The 18,528-nt window shown below is 53.1% G+C and overlaps 1 protein-coding gene across 1 annotated transcript in view; it reads right to left on the minus strand.

The window, feature by feature from the left end:
• Window positions 1-4,132: 4,132 nt before the first annotated feature.
• TMEM121 (transmembrane protein 121) overlaps window positions 4,133-18,528 on the minus strand; it is a 36,941-nt gene continuing 22,545 nt past the window's right edge. The window contains exon 2 of the mRNA XM_077181892.1: window positions 4,133-6,849. Coding sequence (XP_077038007.1) covers window positions 5,282-6,220 — 939 coding nt within the window. The 5' untranslated portion in view covers window positions 6,221-6,849 and the 3' untranslated portion in view covers window positions 4,133-5,281. The remainder of the gene's footprint in view (window positions 6,850-18,528) is intronic.

Consider the following 18,528-nt stretch of genomic DNA (forward strand, 5'->3'; position numbering starts at 1 on the left):
ATTCCGTAAGAATTAAAAATCAAAAGGGAGGGTTATACATGAGAGGGGAATCTTTGGTACCAGGTGTTTTGGGAAGTCTGAACCTCTCAGGTACCTCAGAAATGGGGAAAGAGAGAAGGGAAATGTGGCTGGGAAATTGGGATAAAAAGGAGGCTGCGTCCTCCAAAAATGTGAGAGATCCCAGGGGAATGCCCCATGGCCTCTGCCTTTATTAGAATACAGTCAAAAAGGACTCCTCTGTCTTCTTTTTGGGACATAAATCTCTGGTGTTTGTGGATTAATTTTCCTAACAGCATCTTCAACACTTATTTATTTACACTTTGACATCCCTTCCTTGGAGGTGACTTTTCTGCTATCTGCAGGATTCTTCCTTTAAAGCTGCCCTCCTAACAACATCCCAGCAACAGGATTGCTGCTTTTCCATGTCCTGATGAAGAGCTTGCAGACATTTGTTTGCAACTGCCTTTTGTTGTAACATCGGGAAGCTCACAAAAAATCAGAACACAGTACTCGCTCTTCCCTATGACTGGTCTTTGTCTTCAAGCAGCTGTAAAAGAGGGCAATCAATAAACCTTGCCAGGGTCTTTTTAATGCTTTTTGAGCCATTATGGTCATAATGCTTCTTCAGGCTGCTGTGTCAGTACACTCGAGACACTGAATATGTCAAAACCACATAAAATCTTTATTAAGATGAAATTAAATGAGCAAGCCCAAATCAGCAATTTAAATGGATATTGTTCTTCAAGGATGCCAGACCTAAAAACCAGACACAACTGAAGAATTCAGGGCATTCAGTTAGGATCAAATTGGTGTGAAACTCAAACTTTTGCCACAGCTCCTGGGCAGGAGGAATTTAGGAGGATGGGAATTGCTGTCAAGGTGCTCTTGACACCTGCCCTATGTTTTCTATTGCAGCATTGGCCTGAGCTAAAAAAATGAAGCAAATCTGGGGCAGGAGAGAAGAAAACAGTTATTGGCATGAAAGTTCAGTCTGTCTCTGCTCATCAAATTAACCCAGACTGATCCAAAGGAAAAAAAAATCCTTATTTATGTATGGTTCCAGGTTTCAGTGCATGGAGCTGCACTGGGTGGCACTGCAGAGAGTCCATCCTCGTGCTGCATGGCCCTGGTGGGTGGATTTCTTCTCCCAAATCCTCCCAAGACCTTTTGGGTCCTGCAAAGTCACCAGAGCCGTGCTCACATGGAGAATCTGCAGCAGAACCGTGGGGCACTTTCAGCTCAGTGACTGAACCCTCCCCCAGCCTTGCACAGAGGCTGCAGCATCAGAGATTTTCACCTGCCAAAAGGAGGTGAGGACAAGCAGGATATGTGAGAGCTGCCAGAACCTTGGGAAATAAAAGCTACAAGCTGGAGCCCCACTCAGCACCCCCCAGCACACAGCTGAATGCAGCAGCAAAGGCTTGGGCTGCCATGGGCTGCACGGGAGCTCCAGGAGGGCACAAACGCTGTGGGTCACCCAGGGCAGTGAGCAGGTACTGCAGGTACCACCAGGCTGCTGGGGCACAGAGCTGGCTCTGGGCTCTTTCCACAGACACTGTCAGGCATGCAGCAGTTCAAGCCCTTTGCTGCCACCCTGCCCAAGTTTGGCACAGTGGGGCAGCACCCAGCTGGGCTTGTCTGGGCTAGATGCATTCTAACAGCCTGCATGGATTGCTTTGCTCCACTTGGGAGCTCCTGTTTTGCAGTGCCACAATGCCTGGGACATGAGTGGGTTTGGCCCAGCCCTTTGCCACTGGCCAGCAGTGATATCAGCTCCTCTGTGTCTGTGCAGGACTGGCAAGTTTGCTGACTCTTGGGACCAGCCCGACAGAAAGGTTCAGGTGCTCAGGTTTTGCATCTCCAGAGGGTGCCATGACTCTGATGTGCCCTGCAAGCTACAGGGTGGACCTGACTCCTCCAGGGGGTGTCACTTGGAAGGAGGAGTAGCCTCAGCACTGACCAGTGGGTTGGTAATAGGTAGGACAGCACCAGCCTTGTCCCCAAGGCACCACCAGCCTCCCCTGCCAAGGGCACAGCTGCTAGTGCTAGTGGCCTGGTTCTAAAGGCAGCAAGGGACACCACCCCTGTGGATTTTCCACTGGAGCACAGGGATCCCTTCCGCATTGTAATTGGGCAGCTTTTGCTCCATCAGGTGGGATCCTACAGCTTGCCAGGAGGATTTCACTGTTCACAAAGGAGCTCTTTTTCTTCTCAGTGGAAAACTGAAAAATTGCTCGGTTCCAGCCTATTTAGTTTTAATTGTTTCCTTTAGTTCTCATTGCCCACAGCAAAATATCACCTTCCCTTAATAACCAGCCAGGCTGGGAGCCAGCCACCCTGCCCAGCCACTGTGCCAACCCTCCTGCTGGTTCCGTGGCTCCCAGGAGTCCTGTCTGTGCTGGAAGGACTGGATCTGGGGAAGAGGCATCACCCTCAGCAGGCAGTGGGCAGAGCAGCTGCAGTGCTGCCATTGCTGGGCTGTCTCCATGCCCCAGGGGCTGCTGCTCTGGCTCTCTGCTTTCCCAGCCCTCCCTGCCCTTTTCCTCAGCCCTCCCTGCTCCCCTCTGGCAGCTGCTGAGGAGGGGCCAGTTTGTCATTCCTGCTTCAAGGTGGCTCTGAACAGAAAGCTGTTGCTGTGCTGCTGAGCCTTGGGGATGTTGAACAGCAGAAAATGAGAAAAGCTTCTTCTCTCTCCCTTCACCAGAGTGGGCTTCGAGCACCTGTGGCTTTTTGGGAATGATGTGGTGCATCCCAGGTGAGCATCACCTCCAGGACCTCTGCTCCTGCTGCAGCTCCTAATGCACCCTTCCACAGGGACATTCCACAAAGACAAAAACCTCATGTCAGCAGTAGAAAGCAGGGTCTTGCAACCTCAAGAAAAATTTGTGGGGACTCCTAAACCTTCTTGGCGGTTATGGGACCAGAAGGATAAAGCAATATTCCCTTCCCATGCAGGCTGCCTTCAGGGAGCACAGCCAGACACCCCCAAGCAATCTTAGCAACAGCTCAGGCTCAAGGGAATATTAATGTATTCCAGTATAAGGCAAGGATGCAGGGCTAGCTGTTGGGGAGAAACTGAACAAAAATACACCCAACCCATCAGAGTAACCCATCCCAGCACTGATTTTATCCCCAGAATAAAAGATCTCTGCATCAGGGCTCAGTCTGTTGCTGGGCACTGCCTCAGCTGACACATCCCAGTCTCCAGGGCTCACAGCACCATGCCAGAGGTTTCCCTGAAGGTTTTCCTCTGCTCAGTTCTGGGGAAGAACTATAAAACAAAGGCTCATAAATTAATTACCTAAAAGAGCAGCAGAATGTTATTAGATACTTGGGAGTTAATTGCACTGATGCTAATCACATGTATTTTAAAGGAACCAGCAGAGATGTAATATGTAATTCCACAGGTATTCCACAATAATTTAGCAATTTAATTAATTTCTGCTAATACCTTTTAAATCACCTGCCCACTTCCTCTCATGTTTCCTGAGGGAAAGGGGGAAGAAACTTTTCCAATTGGCTGAATCTGTCGCAAATTCACTTTTGTTGGCAAAGATACTGTTTTATTTCTCAGTGGATTTAATTAACATTAGAGTTATCCCTGGGTGACAGGGTGGCCAAGCAAGACTGCAATTGCCTGGTCCTAAAATTGGAAGTCTGGATCAGGGATGGTTGAAGTGTTTTGGACAGATTGTGATGGGCTGAGAAGATGGAAACTGAAATGATTTGTGGATTTAGGTCAAATTCAGTAAGCAGAGCCAGGGGAAAATGTGGGAGAGAAATGTAAACAGCACCAGGCATTTTATTCCATCTCCTCAAAATGCAACATTTTCTTTAGAAAAAGCAAAAATATTCCATTTCAATGTGTTTGAGATGCAGGTTTTCTGCTTGTCTCCTTGTGCCTCCCCCCAGGGTCAGGCAGCTGAGATGCCCCCAGCCCTGGGGCAGCACTGCAGCTGGAAAAATGATTCCTTTCCTTTCTGGGCCCACTGCTCAGCGAGTGCAGGGCACAGAACCTCAGCATGGCACTTGGGAGTCCAGGGGAGGTGGACAGAAGCAGAGACAAGTGATTTGGGCTGTGTGAGAGCTGAGCCCCACCCTCCCCATGCTGGCAGAAAAGAGACCACCAGAAGCCATTGCTCTCATGGGGCTTTTATTGTCCGGCTGGCCCTCGCCTCCCACCCTGCTGCCCGTGGCTGAGCCCCTCAGCACCACCCATGCCCAGCCCAGCTCATCCCCAAGCCCAGCCACCTGCCTGGGGCAGCACATTCTTCCCAGCTCTATTCTGGGGTTTGGTTGGGTTTTTTGTTCTTTTTTTTTTTCCTTTTTTAATATTTATTTTAAAAATATAGTAGCTGTGGAAAGCAGCCTTCTTTATAAATGCTTGATGCCAGAGTGAAATGCATCCTCGCCATCCTTGTTCCTAATCCCTCCTGGGTGCCCCTGCCTGCCAGCAGCAGTGCTGGGGCTGGGGAGGCTGCTCGGGCTGCTGCAGGCAGGGAGGCTCTCCATGGCAGGGAGACAGAGAGAGGGACCCTTCTAAAAATAGAAATATTGTGCTGAGTCGTTTGGAGTGAATGAAATACATAAAACACCAGCATTAGATTAGCTCTAGCTCGTCAGATATTGCTCCTGGCAGAGTTGGTGCAGGGTGCTGGTGGAGGCTCAGTCCTCCTCAGCCCGGGGCAGGGCAGCCATGCCAGCCCCAGCCCCGCTCCCCACTGCAGGGCTCCCTGCTCACCCACCTCGAGGACACCTGAGAGCCCCCGGAGCCGATATAAATAGGAAACTGTAAACACAACCATTGGAGATAAGAGACATCTACGATCACAGGGTTTACTTGAAACACCCCACCCTCCCCCCAATCCACACCCCTATGCCCTTGTCCCCACCCCGTAAAAAGGTCTCCAGTAACAAAATCTTCGATCCAGGCTTGGAGTAAAGGTGAGGTGCTCGGGGAGTAAAAAGGGACATTGCAACCTTAGCAGTCTTTGCTCGGGAGGGGAGATGGTGGCAGGAGGGGGAGAGAGGGTCAGCTGGTTCAGGTCCTTTGCAAGTCCATTTGGTTTGTCTGGAGGACTCCTAGGGTTGTACCTGAGATGAAGACGTCTAGAGGACACTCCATAGCTCAAATTGGAACGCTGTTGGTGTTTCTGTGCCTAGAAGAGCCCTCACTGCCGGGATTTGTCTGTCGTGCTTGCAGCGGGCAGCAGGAAAGCAGCGTCATCCCTCTTCCACTCGGCACGGGGCCGTCTGAACCACCGCTGGCCCGGGGGACCCCTCATGTGTCCAGGATCTCACTGGTGGGCGACGGCTCGTGGGGGATGCCCTGTGCGCTGTGCATGGTCTGGTTGTGCGAGAGGGAGTTCTGCTGGAGCTCCAGGGCGATGGCGTTCTGCGGGAACTCCTTCACCTGCCGCTTGTACTCCAGGAAGGTGCACGCCTTGGTGGCGATGGCGATGATGTTCTTGCCGATAAAGATGGTGGAGACCCTGCTGTCCTGGAACAAGATCATGTTGATGGCCCGGATGAAGATGGTGACGATGTTGATGGTGACCAGGCTGAGGACGGGGTAGAGCATCATTTTTTGTGGGGCAATGTGCTCCCCTTGCATGCTGATCTCACTGAGGGACACGCAAGGCAGGATCAGGAGGAGTATGTAGCAGTAGAAGAACATGAGCCCCTCTGCCCAGATGGGCAGGCCGGTCCTGTGTGGCTCCCACAGGTTGGCCTGGATGTCCAAGATATCCAGCAGGTCGAGGGCCACCCAGAAGAGGCGTCCCCGCAGGTCCTCTTTCTTCCGAAAGGTCCGTATGTACTCCATGCTGTCCAAGGCCACCAGCACCAGGTAGAGCCCCGGCACACAGATGGAGAGCAGCAGGGTCAGAGCTTTCCTGGCCACCGTCTCCAGGTTCTTCTTGTCCGCTTTGTAATTCTGAAAGATGAAATACAGCTTGATCTCCAGCACAAAGATGTAGAGGAACCACAGGATCATGGCGTAGCCCCGCTTGGCCGTCTTCACCTCGGCGCCCACCCACACGGCCACGTAGCGCAGCACAATGAGGAAGCAGATGTCCCCCACCAGCACGATGATGCAGACGCCGATCTTGCGGGGCCCCTGGTTCTGCTCCACCAGGTAGGCGTCCATGAAGGCCATGCTGGTCATGATGACGATGGTGGTGAGGCAGACGTGGCGCCGGTCGGGCGGCGGCAGCACCATGGCGAGGCGGGCGGCCCTGCGGCCCTCGGCGCTAGGGGAGCGCTCCCGCCGGCGCGGCGCGGGGGCGCATCCGCGGCCGGCCCAGGCACCCAGCGCCGCCCTGTCCCCCGCTGCCACGCCAGGGAGAGGCGCCTGGAGGAGCAGAGGCTCGGCTGGCAGCCCCACTGTCCCGGGGCTCGGGGCTGCCCCTGCAGAGCCCACGCCAGCCCGTCGCCCCTCAGGGGCCGTGCCCTGCAGGCACCGTGGCTCTGCCCCCAGCCCAGGGCTGGCTGAGCAGCCCAGCCCCAGGCACCCTCCACCACCAGCAGCCAGGGCTCACGGGTGTGCGGGGCCTCCTGGAGGAATGTCCCTCCTCGTTGGTGGGTCCCCCATCGCTGTCAGGCTCTCCAGCAGTCCTATGGCACTAAGACGCCTCCAGGCTCCAAGCCCCAAATCCTGGTATAGATCCCTGGACACACGGCAGGTGGCGGGGCAGAGGGGGAGCTCTCCCTGTTCCCAGTGAGATCCCACGTTCCTCCGGGCTCTGGGGGGCTCCTGCTGTGTCCTCACAGGCAATCACCTCCACGCCTATCCCCACAGGGCTGTGCTGGTGTCCTGCTGCTCCCAGCTGCACCCGCATCCCTCCATTCCTGCAAAAGACAGCAAAGAGCGAGCGTTAGGCTCCCTCTGAGAGCTGACCATGGGATGGTGGCAGTGACAACCCCCACAGCTCCAGCACACCACGGCTTGAGCCAGGCTCCCACCAGGCACCATCCCACCATGGGGGCACCCACCACACACTGGCCTGTGTGTGAGGGTGCAGAACAGCTTTTCACTGAGCACACACACAGCACGGGCTGTGTGTGAGGGTGCAGAACAGCTTTTCACTGAGCACACACACAGCATGGGCTGTCCCTGCAGGGACTGCAGCCTGCTGCCCTTCCACGGGCACTGCCTGTCCAGAACTCCTCAGCAAGCTCACGCCCTGTGTGCTTCTGCTGTTCCAGCAGCACCAACACAAAACCACACACCTGGTGGGGACGCACAGGTTCACAACATTCCCAGCTCCAGATATCCCTGCTCCAGCAGGGACACAGACCCACAAGTTACTGCAGAGGTCCCAGCCTGGACAGTTCTGCTTAACTACAGCCATGGGATTCTACTGGTTACTGAGCAGCTCTCAGGGTGTGGGGCACATCCCTCCTCGAGCAGGGGCGAGGTCAGGGCTGGCACATGGGGGACAGGGCAAAGCTGTCCCCAGGGTGTCATGATGTCCCAGCAGATTTCTGGACTGGTTCAGCTGCTTGTGGACGCAGCTCCTCCTCGTCATGCTGTACTTGTCTAATTAATTTGTTAATCTTTTCTGTGCAGGGAGTGCACTCCCAGAAATAAACAGGTAGGTCCCAGTGCATGCAAAAATGTCATTGAACTGCTCACATGGAGACAGACCCTGATCACAGCCACAGAGGCTGAAGGGAAGAATCCAAGCTCAAGGAGATGTAAGCCATTAAAAACCTGCCCTACTTTGCAGCTGCTTATGTTTATAGGGCCTAATTTAAATAAAAGCTGGATCCTTTCCTGCTTCAGGGAGACAAGACGAACAAAGAAGAGAAAGTGGGAAGCCAGATGAGTCAGAGCCAGCCCTGCCTTGTGCCTGAGTAGGTGGACAGCAGGGATGCATGTACCTGTGCCCTGGTTTACAGAGGATGTGGTGCTTAGCAAACGTTAGCAAGGGACTTAAGGCTGCTGCTCCAGCCAGGAGCCTCGGGATGCTCTTCTGAGTCTGCCAGCAAGGAAAACTGGCATGTTAAAATAATTTCTCAAGCACGAATTTCTCAGAAAGAAACCAAAAAGATGTGGTGGGAACTCATGAGAAATGCTGCATGGTGCTTCCCAGGCAAGGCAGTCCCTGCAGCCCCACTCGCCAGCGTGGCTCTCTGCAACAACTCAGAGCTGCCGTTTGGGGCTTCAGTTTGTTCTTTCTTGAGGTTTCGGATAAAAATATACGGTCACTGCTGTAACTGCCTCAAAACTCATGCCAAGTTTTACAGAGGATTTATAGCCAAGGATAGATAATTCCAGATAAATTAGCTCTTTCAGGAGGGAATGGTGGCTTTTTTTTTTTTTTCTTTCACCCTGTAAGTATTTATGCCTTCAAAAGACAGCGGTTATTTAAAGGGCAGTGGGTTGCATCACAGCACAGCAAGGTACAGAAGCAGCTTGCTTGTAAATCCTGCCCCCGTGCCCTGGAGTTCCTGGTGTGCTCTGGGGAGCTGGGGGAAGGCACAGCCCTCTCCTCATGCCTACATGAAACCAGACAGGACACCCTTTGGTACCTCCTGGAATACACCCAGGGCACGGAAAGGTGTTAATTCAGTGTTTACAGCGGCGGCCAACAGATCTTTAACCACCACTGCTGAGCAGATCGTTTGCAGCAAAAAAAAAAATAGGTTTAAATGGCAGATCCTTCCCCACTGTCTGCTCCTGAAGGGCTCACGGCAGCCCGGACTGGCTCTGACAAACATTTGTGGTGGTGACCTTTGAGAGGGGAGGAAGGGACTGAGTCACAGGGCTCGGGGACTGCTTCCTCCCCAGTCACACCACGCACTGGCCAGGGTGAGCACCTCTTGCCTTTTCCAAATTGTTTCCAAGCACTTGCTGCAGTGTGAGCCCTTCTCCAGATTTCGCAAGAGCTGGTGATTTCCCCACCCCTCGCAGCCCTGGTGCTGGATGGAAATACAGAGTCCTTTGTAGATCCACGGAGCAGAGCTTGCCAATGTGAGCGATGCCTGACCAGCCTGTCGGGAGGGGGCACATAAAACTCTCCTGGGAGGATTATTAGACAAAAGCAGGTCGTTTTTAAACAACCATTACTTGGTGACCTTTAAATGACCGCATTGGACAGTACATTCGGAAAACTGCCTGAGAACTGTGCTGAGTAAGCAAGACAATAACCACGTCAGACAGCCACAAGAGCACATCTGAGGCAAATATTTGTTTAGACGAGTATTCACAAAACTTCCTTCCTGCAGGAATTCTTGTAAATAAAAGGCAGCCCACCTGAACATAATGGGCTTGGAGCACTATGGATGTCAGTAAGCCAGAACTGGCAGGCTCCTACAGAAGGGATCTGACAGCTTTGGCATCCCTCTTGGTGCCAGGACTCCCACAAGCGGGTGATGAAGCGATGCTTCAGTCTTGGCAACTACAGGCCTCCTTACCAGGACAAAATTCAATCCCTAATTGCTTATTCTCCTCTACTTCTACCCTACCCAAACAGCTCCATTGCACTGGAGTGAGCAAATGACCTCAGTGACACTCAGTGTGTCACCAGCTGAGAAGGCAGAGCCCAAGGCCAGCATCCAGCCCGCCCAGTGAAGGCCAGCAGCAGGGGATGGGAATGGGGAGCAGCAGCCTGTCCCCTCTCCATCTCTGGGGTGTGCTTGGGGACACCCCATTTCCCAGCCCAGCGTGCCCTTTCCCAGCTGCCCTGCAGGTTGGGAGAGGTTTCAGTGAGAATGGAGGGGGCTGCTGATCTCCTGGAGAGACTCAGGGGTCCTGCAGATGAGTCCAAACCCGGCTGAAGGGCAAGGTTTGCACTCTCACCGCTGCCCTGCTTCCTCTGGCACCGAGGGAAAGCAGCAGCATTGGTGCAGCCAGACCTTGCCCCATTCTCCTGGCGCCTCTACTCTGTCTCAGAAGTTATTTCTTGGTCTTTCACTTCTTTTTCCCGGCTCTCCCAGACACTATAAAGCACTGGTGGTTACCCAAGGATGTGAGGTCACAGCCTTGCTCCAGCACCAGCCCAGGCAGTCTGGAAGAAAACCAAACTGTGCTTTTGCCTGCGATGCCGGGGGCTAATTGCGGTGATTAATTAGCGCTGGCTCTGCCCTTTCAGGCCGCCCATCACAGAGCCCTCCTCTCCTGCCTCTGCCCCTGCCGGCACAGCAGCTGGGATCTGTGGGATGCAGGATCCGCACACAAAACCCCAAATCCCAGCCCGGGAGCCACATCTGCAGACAGCCTGCAGGGCTCCTGGAGCCCTTGCAAAACATCATCACTAACAGCATTTCCCAAAGCCCAGCTCTACCTGGCAAATTAATTTAAATTATTTATGTAATTTGGATCCTGTCTATTTTAAAAAAGGGAGTGAGACAGAAGTATACACAACGCGCTTCCCAGGTAATTAGGATGCCGCATTGCTTAAAGCTTCATTTGCACTTTAATTGCTTTGATTTATTCCAGTTTTCCCGAGTGTAAATCCAAAGCTCCCCCTCACTTGGCCCTTCAGACCTCTGGAGAGCTGCTGCTCCACCAGGGCCTTCTCCCACCTGGCAGCATGGGCCAAGAAGAGGTGATGGGCACAAAAACCTCTGCTTGGGTCTCCAGGGCATCTGTGGCAGAGGTACCAAGCGATGGCACCGCTCCCTGGCAGCTGTGGCAGGGGCACCAAGGGATGGCACCGCTCCCTGGCAGCTGTGGCAGGGGCACCAACCAATGGCACCGCTCCCTGGCAGCTGTGGCAGGGGCACCAAGGGATGGCACTGCTCCCTGGCAGCTGTGGCAGGGGCACCAAGGGATGGCACCGCTCCCTGGCAGCGGGCTGTGCCCCAGGGAGCCGCAGCCAGGGCCCTGCTCTCGGCAGGGGCTGGGCACAGGGAGCTGCTGCTCATTGCTTACACCATTTGTGACTCCTGAACCACCTGTGACTGTGCACCACACAAGGATGGGGCTTGCAGGCAGGGCAAGCTCTGCGTTGACTAAGAAGAAACTCTAAACCAGCTGGTCCTCGAGCCTCTGCACGTTCCTGCCGCTGGTTCAGCCTCGCTGACCTGGAGGCTGAGGTTCCACCTCGCCCACCCCGGGCAGTCCCTGGGGACCATCAGAGGGAGGCAGGGAGGGAGGATGCTCGTACCCTGAGGAGCAGGGAAGGTCGCTGTGGGCAGCGGCTGTGCCCCGCCTCCTCCAAGGCAGCACCGGGCTCTCCAGCGCATCCTGTGAAGGAAATGAGATTGAGGAAGATTTTTCCGGACCCTGCCCACTAATTGTGTCTGAAGGAGGAAGCAGCCCACTTGCTAATGACTACAGATAATTTACTGTGTAGGCCCATCAAGAGATGGAGAAAGAGCTGCAAACTGTTCCTAGAACCTGCTCCAAATAAGCAATGCGATGTGAGACAAAACCAGCTCCTGCTTATACCAGTGAGTGCATCGACTGTGCCCTCCTGCTGCTAACACCCTCAGTCCCCTTTGGGGTTCATTTCAGCCCCCTTTCCCAAAAACAAACACAAGCAGAAGGTACCAGAACTGTTGCCTGAATAAGAAAAAAAAATAAAACTACCCTCTCAATCACATTGCTTTGGTGATGGGGTGGGGAAATGCTGCTTGCCCAAAGCAGAGCCCTGCACAGGCTGGCTGCATGGACAGATGGATGGATGGGCAGATGGCCTTCTTGTTCCCAGATTTGTCCCCCACAGCCATCCTGGTCAGGGCTCTTCTGCTGACACAGGCAGCTGCAGTTGCTGGGAACATCTCCCCATTCACAACAATGCTGAGTTTGATGATATTTGACAGACATGTAAAAAAAAAAAAAAAGTGCCTTTTTACATGTTCCGGGTGTTTAAAAATAGTTAAAGGTAAATGATTAATTTTGATTTGTACATAAATTGTTAAATTATAATACTACATTTTGGCTCTACCAAAACAATGTACCATTTTCCCAGCAAAATGCTTCTGCAGAGGAATTTCTTGGCGTTTCCAAGTTGGGTGCATTTTCAAGATTTTGATCTAATCTGGACCAAACCCCAGCTATAAAAGCATCTAAATCCCCCACGGTTCATTGGTTTGTTGCCAAAAAGGGCACATTTGGCAAACATCTGTCTGAATGTATGCTTGCCACAATGAGAGATGCACATGGAGTTCAGTGGAGTGCAGGTTCTGCTCACTGATTATCCCCACCCTCCTCTCTCTCCTGCAGGCTCCTTGCACTCTTTATCCCTCTTCAGCAGAGCTTTGCCCACTGGTCCTGGGGCATTTCCCTCTCTGCTACCTCGGGAGTCCTCCTGGGCTCGCTGCTCCTCTGCCAAATCATCAGCATTTTCCCTGTACCGCTGCCCTCCAGGGCCAGTGCTCCTGAAAATGCAGGACTTGCCCCTGCTGGGGGAATTTGACCCATTAAACTCTCTTTTTGTTTTGTTGGTTGGTTTGGGGTTTTTGTTTGTTTTTTTTTGTTTTCCAGGCTTCCCCTCCCCTTTTTGGGAGATGCTGTTGGATTTTATGTGTTTCCTTCAGCACGCTCCCAGCTCACCCCAGAGGGAGCTGTCTGCAGCTAAAACCAACACCCTCACTGGTCCTGTCCCTGCCCAGGAAACTGTTTGGCTTTCCTCTGAAGGAGCTGTGCCATCCTTGGGCTGGGAACAAAAGGACTTCCTGCCCCGGGCATGGCAGGGCTGAGAGTGCATCTGCAACTCGCAGTTGAACAAATCACCTCACTAAAACCCAGCAGCACACCACCAACTCTGACCTCTGCTGGATAGAAAGGTCTCTATCTCTTTCAGCCCTCACTCAGGTGGTCAACAAGTTTCACCTGCACACAAAGACCACAGGATTTTTCCCGTGCCATCACTAGGCAGGAATGCAAACACCAGGAGCAAGCTAGGCCAGGAGCACAAAGCTTGGATCCGATTTCAGTAGCCTGAGGATGTACTTTGGTGTGTGACTCACAACCATGTCCTCAACTAACCTCCCACTGTCAGTGCTGGGGGAAAGGAAACCATGGAGCCAGAGCAGAGTCCTCACACAGATGCTTTCCCCCACTGCCTGCTGGAAATCCTTACAGATGGAGGATGGAAAGCTTCTTGCTCTTGCTCTTCTTGTCCTCACTCCCCTGAGTGCTGGCAGAGAGGTACAAACTTTCCTGAGTGCTGCTCCCAGCACCCTCACCCAATCCATTGGGTGCCTGAGAGCAGGTGGGAGAGGGAATCAGCTAATTAAAATAAAATGAAAACTGGAGTATGAAGCTATAAATAGGAGAGCACTGGGAGTTTCCTGGTGCTAAAAACATGCTTGTGGGGAAGGAGATGCTGGAAGCTCTGGGGCAGAACTCTGGAGATCTACCAGGGAAGATGCATCTGAGCTCTGCTGGCACCTCCTGCCTGTGTGAGAGGTGCTCAGCCAGGGATGACTCTGCAGCACGGGCTGGAAGGATCAGGGTGGGCTGGCAGGCTCTGTACAGACCTGGCAGAGTCACTGCTGGCTCCTCTGGCCTGGGCCAGGCTGGCTCTCAGACTGAAGGCAGCAGCAGAGGGACCTCTCCTCTCCTCTTCTCTCCTCTCCTCTCCCACACAGTGCAAGGAAAGGCTGTGGGTGAAGTGCCTGGTGCAAGGAAAGCAGGGCAAGCTGCAAAGGGAGAGCTGGGAGGACAAGGAGGTCTGACATCCAAACTACAATCCTGGAGAGCTCTGCTCTACTTGATGGTGAAGGCATTGAGGACTTTCTGCACTCAAGTAGCTTTTGGGAGGTGCTGCTCCAGCGCCTGTGCTAGGGTGGCAGGACAGCAAGAGTGGCTGTGGTGTCCTGCTCTCACAAGAACCCTTGTTCCCCTTGAGGCCCCAGGTGAGCAGAGGGCCTGGCTGCTCCAGGAGGGGAGGATTCAGCACCACAGAGCTGGGGAGGTGCCTCAGAGGCCAATCAGCTGCTACACAAAGCAAGTGGCATCTCTGCCCTCCCTGGGAGTGGCATCCAGCTTGTCCCTGCTGCCAGGCTGTGGTGGCACAGAAACAACTGTGCCCCTGTAATTCCCTCTGCCCCCAGCACAGGGTTAGTGAAGGTGGGATGAGCTTGGCAGGCTGCTACTGCTGCCACCAGTCTGGCCTTTGATTAAGAGTGATTGTTCTGCTCCTAATTAACAGGAGGCAGCTGCTGGCTGTTCTGGTGGAATAAGAAGCAGAGCCCAGGGGCTGTGATGAAAGGAGATTGTGTCTGCTGGCTCCCACTGAGCCTGGCACGGCCATCCTCTGCCCAGCCACACACCTGGGCTGTGGGACATGTCTCTGGGAGGGACTCAGCACTGCCAGGGCTCAGTCTCTGCAGGAGCAGCAGATATGGGCAGCCAGATGATCCCTGGGGTGATTTTGCTGCTCTCTGTCCTCCCAGGCCACCCTGAGGTGATGCCTGCCTGGTTCCCACGGGGTTTATTTCCCTGTCTGCCCCTCAGAGACCCTTCTGAGGCAGAGCCTTTCCTCTGACAGCAGCTCTCGTGCTCTGGTGACATGTGGCATCCTGCTGCTCCCCCAGGTCTAAGGCAGCCATCTGCCCTGGGAGCAGCCATGCTGCTGCTCAGCCTGTCACACTGACAGCTGAGCCAGCTCCCCAGGAGATGAGAAGGCATCTCAGCTTCTTCTGCTCCCCAGGGCAGTGACTCTTGAGCAGAAGCAGGGTGTATCCCAGTAAAAGCTCCACCATTAACATCATGCCATTTTTCTGAGTGGAAAGCTCACCTCAAACCTTTGTAATGCAGGGACAGCACACGAGACAGAAGTGATGGGTAGCTTGTGAAATCAAAGGACCTTTGCCTTGCCATACAGCTGCTGAATTTATTTTGGCAAGGCTGGCCCAATGTTAATTATTGATGTGAGCAGCTCGATGCTGGTTGTCAGGAAGCCTTAGCAGCTTGAGAACTCCTGGTGGTGCACCCCCAACAGACAGCTGGGAACCTGTCTGAAATCCCAGCTGGGGCTGCTAGTGCCACAGGCTGGAGATGGGCCTCAGGGTGCTCTGCTCTGCACTTGTTCTCCATCATGAAGTCCATGCCAGTGCCAGCTCCTTCTGGAACAGGCTCTCTGGCACTAAGCTCCAGTTCACCCTCCTCATCCTGCCTGTGCCTCAGCCTCTGGGATGGGGCAGTGCTGGCATCTGCTGCTCTGGCACCACCTGGGAGATGACACTGCACCCATCTGACACAGTGCAAGAAAAATAATGGCAGCCCTGAGGTCACTGGGAAGACACTTCTCTTCGCCTGGTTTCTAGCCTTCTCTCTCCAGCCATCTAATAAATCTAATAAAATCTGTCTTGTTGATGTCTAATTCAATTCCAGCAGCCAGAGACCAGGCCCCTTATATCACTCACAAACCTAACCAGCTCCCTCCTTGGCATATGAGCCAGGCTAGGGGGCTGCTGCAGGCCACTCCAGAGGAGAGCAATCACCTGGGCTCAGGACTCACTCTCGCAATTAATTATATGTTTAGAGGTTTTCCTTGGGTCACACCTAATTGAACTTTTAGCTGCTTGAACACTGTGGTCAGAGGCAGCTGGGCTGAAGTCTGGGAACTAAATGAGGTGCCTTGAGTGTCACCTGAAAGGAAAGCCACCACAGCACCTCCTGCCCATCCCTGGGAGCCAGGCAGGAGCGGTGCTGGGAGCTGCCACAGCCCCTTGCACATGTGCCAGCCAGCATGCAGCAGGAAGGGGCTGGGGGGCTGAGACGAGCATGGCCTGGGGGATTTGAAGGAATAACTTGTGTATTCCAGTATTCCCTCTCCTTGACATCCATCCCCAGCCAGGTAGGGAGGATTCCACCAGAGCAGCTAAGAGCAGCAGCAAGTGCCCCTGCAGGGGTCTGAGCTGTGGGTCAGACAGCAGCCCAGAGGTGAGTGCTGCTTTTGGGACTAAGGCTTTTGTTTACACAAACTTGGCTGGTCAGGCTTTCCTTGCTAATGAAATTCTTTCCCTCCTTTAAACAAACCAGGAGCAGGGGCCATGCCCGAGGTGTGGGAAGCTCTCAGATTCCTCCTTGCCAGGTCCTGGGTGAGGAGGAGCTCAGAAGGGAGATGGGAGATGGGAGATGGGCTCCCCACCTGACAGCACAGGCAGGTCCTGTCCCCCAGGAGGATGTGACAGGAGGATGTGGCAGGAGGATGTGACACTTGGCTGTGCTGGAGCTTTCTGCCAAACAGATCAAATATTTACGGCTGCTCTCTCCAGCTTCCCGTTTCAAGCCACAGTGACTGATTTGTTACAAATTTACATGCATGCTTAAAGACATCTTTATGTTCCTGCTAAGTATAAAAGGTATATTTCTCCATGTAGCATTTTGCCAGTCAGAATCAGCCACCCCATCTAGTATGTGACTGCGTTTGTGCCCAGCTTCAGTGCTCATTTTCCTCTTGGTAATGATTATCATTATATGAAGAAAAATGGGTCATTTACAGCGGTTTCTCCCCAAATAAAAGGCTGTGGGATACAGGATATCATTAAAATTCTAAACCTGACTTCCAACCTCAAAAGCAGGCTCTTGCTATTCGGGTCTCTCTGTGGAGGGAGGGAGGGAGGGAGGAGGGGAGGAGGGGAGGTGGGGAGAGGGCATATGATGGATGTGCTTTGGCCATGGAATCTCTGGCACGATGAATGTGCTTTGGCCATGGAATCTCTGGCTGACATGTGCACTGGCACCGAGGCCCTGGGGCTGAGGTTATCTCTGCTACTCACACACAGGCTCACAGGCTGCCTCCCAGTCTCTCCAAGCTTTCTCCTGGCCAGCACAGCCCCTGTGCGTGGGGCAGTGCAGCCAGAGCAGGAGTTAATTCCTGCCATAAAAAGAGCAATTTAGCTCCTGCCAGAAGGACGTGGCTGGGTGAGATCCTCTGCACAAGGGGAGGCTGGCAAGCTCAAAGCTGGTGCTTGGACAAGGGAGAAAGCAGGATGAAGTGCTCAGACACAGCAGCCCTTGCCCTGCTCTCACCCACTGCTGGGCTGGAAAAGCCCCTGTGCCAGTGTCACTGCTGTGCCACGGGGTCCCCTGTGGGGACCTGCCACCAGCCCTCCAACACCCCTGTCCCCACAGCTGCAGCTGCCTGGGGCTGGAGGAGATGCTGACCCAAGGGCTCTGCCCATCTCCTCAACCCCAGATCCAGGCTCCCAGCACCAGGGTCCTCACCAGGCTTTGGGCTGACTCCTTCCCTCCTCATTCCTGATGACAGGAAAATGTGCCCTACCCCCATGCAGTGCTGGCTCTGTATGTGGGAGCAGATCTCCCACCTCCTGGCCTTCTCCATCCCTGCTCCCCAGCATGCTGCTGCCCCACAGGCTCATTTCCATCTCCTGGCATCCCCAGAAGGGGCTTCACGGGGAGTGTTTTGCTTGGAAAGGCTATGCAACTCTTGTGCAAGCCTGAAATTGCTGTGTACAGAGCTGTAAGGCAAAGCTAATCCATTTTGCAGCTTAGCCAGCTGCTAAAAGATGCTGTTTGAGAGTGAGGAGCTGCTGTTTTCTTCCCCTCCATGAAATGGAAGGGACAAGGGATATTCAGAGGATAAGAGATGGAGACTGACCCAAAATGGCTAATTTAGAAGCATCTTTTGAAAAATGAGACTTGCCCTGAATTGTTAATTTTTGAAGTCATTCCTTTCTAAACATGCTCAGAACGGACTAATTTTTCATTCTTTTTTCCAGCATTTGAAATCAAAATATGCATGGGAAGCTCTCCTGCTGCTGATCCCAGCCAAGCAGTCAGGCCATGACACCTGGGAACAGCCCCAGCAGCCCATGCCAATGAGGGCATCCCCAGCTCTAGGTGACAGCCACGGGGCTGTGAGTGCATCACAGGTGGGGTTTGGGGCATCCCCAGGGCAGCACAGAGAGCATCTCTCCTCCCTGGCACTGCTTAGGGGTGTCAGAATGACAAGTTAGTTTTGGTCTGGCAGACAGGCTGAAAATCCAATATAAATTATTTCTGTTTGGCAGTCATTTAAATTATTTGCACTTGGGGTTTTGAGCAAAATAAAACAACTACATAGAGTGGCTAGGAGTAATCCTGGGATGCTTTGTTCAGCCTCAGAAATATTTCCTTTCTCTCTGGGGTGATTTTACCTTCCTCCTTCCCTCCCCTCTGCTGATAACTTTAGATTGCATTTGAAGTAGCAGATGGCTTGGACTTTTCAGGAACAATGAATGTGGTTTGCTAGAAAACACAGATCCGGGGGAAGAGGATTCACACATCACTCCCAATTGATGCCAAACAAAGTGAAGAACAATAAAACCCCTTTCTATCCACCAATGGCCACAGAGTCATCACACATATTCTCCCTCACTGGGAGGGAATCTCTTGCCTGGGAAAGGAGGATGAAGTGTGGAGTGGAGCAGACATTTCCCAGTTTTCCAGAGAGAACATGTGTGGTATTTTCGGTGTCTCCAGATGAGGGAAGGAAATGATGAATCTGACTCCATGTTCTCAGAAGGATAATTTATTATTTTGTGATATTATATTATATTAAAGAATACTACACTAAAACTAAACTAAAGAAAACAGAAAGGATACAGACAGAAGGCTAAACA

This window comes from Agelaius phoeniceus, chromosome 8 (assembly GCF_051311805.1).
Source record: "Agelaius phoeniceus isolate bAgePho1 chromosome 8, bAgePho1.hap1, whole genome shotgun sequence".
Lineage (NCBI taxonomy): Eukaryota > Metazoa > Chordata > Aves > Passeriformes > Icteridae > Agelaius > Agelaius phoeniceus.